Source organism: Ziziphus jujuba, chromosome 2 (assembly GCF_031755915.1).
Source record: "Ziziphus jujuba cultivar Dongzao chromosome 2, ASM3175591v1".
NCBI classification, from domain to species: domain Eukaryota; kingdom Viridiplantae; phylum Streptophyta; class Magnoliopsida; order Rosales; family Rhamnaceae; genus Ziziphus; species Ziziphus jujuba.
In genome coordinates this window covers 26,778,632-26,782,866 of record NC_083380.1, presented here as the reverse complement: position 1 = coordinate 26,782,866, position 4,235 = coordinate 26,778,632, and the positions used below count along the sequence as shown (strand labels likewise).

Sequence of the window (4,235 nt, the reverse complement as noted above, 5' to 3'; positions counted from 1 at the left end):
AAAAGCATTTCAATTAATTTCACTTTGACTTTTTGAAATCAAGTTGAATAATGATTTCTTCAAAAATATTAAACTTTTGAAAGAAATGATATAAACTTTTAAGAGGAAGTGTTATTCAACTCATAGTAGCTAATAAACATTATATCATGTATACTCATATATATTAAATTAATTAATAAATATCTATAAAAGATTTGAAATAGTTAATTATATGAGTGCTAAAAATATAGGTGTAACATTATTATTATTATTATTATTATTTTCTTTTTAAAATGACAATCAATCTTGTAAGGATAGTTCTGTAATTAAATCATTATTTTTCTTTTAGTTTTTATATAAAAAAAAATAGGAAATTCAAACTTGAGATTATTGTTAAAAAACCTAATATGATTTTTATTACTGAATTGTTCTAGCAGGACCAAAACTAGTATTTCTTCATGCAATAATCCTGAGTTGAATCATTTGTCGTGATTGAAAAATAAAAAACAAAACGTCACAACAATCAATTGAACGTGATCCTCTAGTGTTAATACGTGGATTTAATCTATTTTATACCATTTTTGTTATATATAATCATGCTACTTACAAATTGAGGCAATAAAAAAAGGATAATACTATTTGGTTATAATCTCTCAAAAACATGTATGTAGGGTACAGAAAATTAGAAGCAACTGGGATGACATAATTTACAGTATAAATAATGTATATATAGAGTCTTGTGGATATTTAAATGGTTTGGACAGTATTTATTTAATTAACAATAATTAATGTTTAATGTTCTTATCTCTAATAAAAGCCAGACATAAGTCATATCTATTTATTGGTGATGGGGCAGTCCCTACAATATGTTTAGCTATTAAAAGCTATATATCATATGGTGGTCCACTAGAGAAAACATATAGTATTTGATTACCTAAAAAAAATTAAAAACAAAAAGTCTATAATTTATATAATTAATGCCATATGAATCTATTTTTGTTTAACTTTTTACCCCTCCATGTCTTTAGGCCCGTGGGATGATTGTCTCATACAAACATGAAAGTTCCAAGGAGGCTCCAAGCGCAGTCCTCTTTTGGGATTCAACATCATCCGAGTCTTCTCCTTTTGGATCTTCAAAATCCTTTGCCAATGGAAAACATCAATTCCACCTTATTAATATTATTTTCACCATAAAGTTTAACCATAACCAAGAATAGGGAGACTCTCTATCCCATCAAGCACCAACTGAAATGAAGGTTAACCAGAGACTTGCTCAGAGAAGAGAACCTCATCACCTCCAAGTTGATGTAGCATTTTTATGGTGTCAATTCCGGGGTCCACAGGATGAAACCCATGACCATGAACCACCAACCTTCGAACAAAAGACTGTGAGAGACCTCACGAAACTCACCAAGAAGCTCTTTGGCAACCCAATAGAGTCACACTAGAGTTGTGTGCTAATTCATCAATAAATTATAAGTTGGAAAGTGAGAAACAAGAGCATGCAAACAGAGCAAAACAGAGTACACAAAGAGAGTAAGAAACAGAATTCTTTTGTGATGATTTGTTTCCTTGTCTTCTCACTTTAGCGCACACTGAACTATTTGAAGCTTTGTCTGCCTTGGATACAATCTTTGAGACTGTAAAACCTGCCACATAAAAAATCTGTGATCTATCAGGAATCAATGAATTAAGAAGAACAACGCCAATTGCTTCATAGATAGAAAAAGGACTAAAACTTCTCCTCCTTTTAAGTCCAACAGCAAACCAACCAAGACCAAAAGCAGTGATGTCCACACAGCTTGAAATCCCAGCTATTCCCACAAACATGGAAAACTCCTTCCTCACCCATTGTCCAAGCTCTTTTACTCTATTTCTCCACAGTTGGTGGCTGAAACAAACAATTAAAACCCATAAAATTTTCCACTTCTTGTCATATCTAGGCCACAAATTTCCCTTCATCAAACCATTTAAAACATACGCCAAAAATTTCATGATTACTTCAAATATGTTGTTGCCACCACAAAGACAACCAACAAGATTAAAAACAAAAAAAACAAAAAACAAAAAAATGTTTCATATTAGAAAGATATTAACAGCAGCAGTAGCATAGACTCAAAAAACAAAAGATATATAAAAACTCTTTGTTCAAAGTATGGTTACCTTGATCCTAATAAGCATTTCTCTATCATAGCATTTCTAGCATTTTCTGACATCTTAACAGCTATAGAGACAGAAAAATTAATTAATTAAAAAAAACATAAATGGAACAAAATATTAAAATAAAAAGAACAACATTAATGAAAACAAAGATTAACCAGGGGATAAAGCAATGAACCCACAAAAAGTAGCATGATAAAAACAAATAAATTTTTAGAGTGAGAGAAAATTTTGATTTATTTTTATAAACCTTCTTTTTTTTATATAATTTGGACTAGAATATTCATTCTCATGATTAATTGTGCCAAAGCATTTTTCTAATTCGAATGTAAATCCAATTTTGACAATACAACACTTGTAAAATTTCTAAACTGTCCCAAATTTAATATTAAATTTTTTAATTGACTCAGCATATATTGCAATTCATTTGCTTAAAATTCCTATACAAAATATTTGGAAAATCACAAGAGAACCCATAAATTATGTAGTCATGAGGCCTATAAAGAAAACCAAAAAGACAATTGAAAGCATCAAAGTACGCATATGTTTCTTCCACCTTAAATTATGCCTATTGACCAAAACTTTCTTTGATAACCTGTACACAATTTACAGTATCTTCAAATTAAAAACTAATGAACGTATATCTGGTTATGGTCCTAAGCTTTACTTTTGAAAAGGTTGAATACAAATTTTGCGAATGTATATAAATATTAATTTAGTTTTGATCATGAAATAATATTTTAAAAAATATATATTCAATGCAAGCGCATAACGAACAGAGTGACAAACAAGAGATTAATTCTTCCATTTAAGCCATAGAACATTACAAATAAACTGATACACCATTACAGTTTCGTGTCTCTGAATAGTTATGAAACGAAGAAAAAAAAAAATGCAGAAGTCTTGGAAGCTCTCAATCCCAAGTAGGAATAAGAAGATGAATTAATAGGTTAATAAACATATTATAAGGGACCCCCATTACTACAAAGTAAGTTAAATGAATGGAAAATATATTTATCATGAAATCAGTTCCCTTGATAGATCAATTAGTTTTAAAAGAGTTATTTATTTATTTTGTTATTTATTTATTTTTAACTGCAATTGTGCTTAACAAATATGGGAACTTCCATGTTCTGTTATAATGAATGACGTTCAGCAAAGTAGCATAAAAATAAAATAAGGAACATAAAATTTGGATGTGTCATATTTTTTGGGGTTTACCATTTTCAAAATAACACTAAATCATACAGTAACTCAAAAAAATAATAATAATAAATAATAAAACATACCGAATAGTAAGTATATAAACACGTAAAAAATAATAATAGGTTATTAGAAAACAGTGGAGATTTGTTTTTTGTTTTTGTTTTTGTGTTGCAAGGCTTGCTGCATTTGCTTATCACGCAAAAATATTCTTCGACATTTTCGTCAAAAAAAAATTTATGTTAGTAACTCTTTTAACATCCAGGCAGTTGTTCATCACTTGAAAATTTGGGCTTCGTATGTAATAAATACAAAGCGCCTAATCATTAATTCAACTCAGAACAGGATCAAGTAGTATTTAAGACTTACAAAAAACTAGTGAGTAGGATTATTAATATAATAAACTTCGCCAAGCAATGAGTATTTTCAGCTGGGTACCTTTTTTTTTTTTTTTTTTTTTTCTTTTTTTGATCATTCAGTTGGGTACTTGGTAATTAATTAAGTAGAACTTCAAATTCTTAAAAGCAATAATAATAATAATAAGAAGAAGAAGAAGAAGAAGAATAAAACATATACACACCTACACAAACTCAGGTGGGGTGAGGGAATCCGGCCAAATGGTACATAAAAACAGCCTAATGTCACGGGCCTAGCTTTTCCAATACTCCCGTGCGGCACTTAGCACCTCCCTTGCTAAGTAAGCCTTGCTCACAAGCTATGAAGATGCGGAAGCTAAGAATGAGAGAGTAGGAAGTAGGAGAGTTTGAGAGAATGTGGAGAATACTTGTATTGCTAGAATACTTGATGTGTTACAAATGAGAGACCAACCCTTTATATAGAGGGCTTGGCATGTAGGAAAGTTCTAGATATGGACACATGTCACCCATCTAGTT

General features: G+C 30.1%; 1 protein-coding gene across 1 annotated transcript; it reads right to left on the bottom strand.

Moving 5' to 3' along the window:
- Window positions 1-801: 801 nt before the first annotated feature.
- Window positions 802-2,367, bottom strand: LOC132800639 (uncharacterized). Its single transcript, XM_060814802.1, has 2 exons — window positions 2,143-2,367; window positions 802-1,870 (listed from the first exon to the last, which is right to left on the bottom strand). Exons 1-2 carry the CDS (start codon window positions 2,193-2,195, stop codon window positions 1,453-1,455), a joined length of 471 nt encoding a protein of 156 aa, XP_060670785.1. The 5' UTR covers window positions 2,196-2,367; the 3' UTR covers window positions 802-1,452.
- Window positions 2,368-4,235: the final 1,868 nt, after the last annotated feature.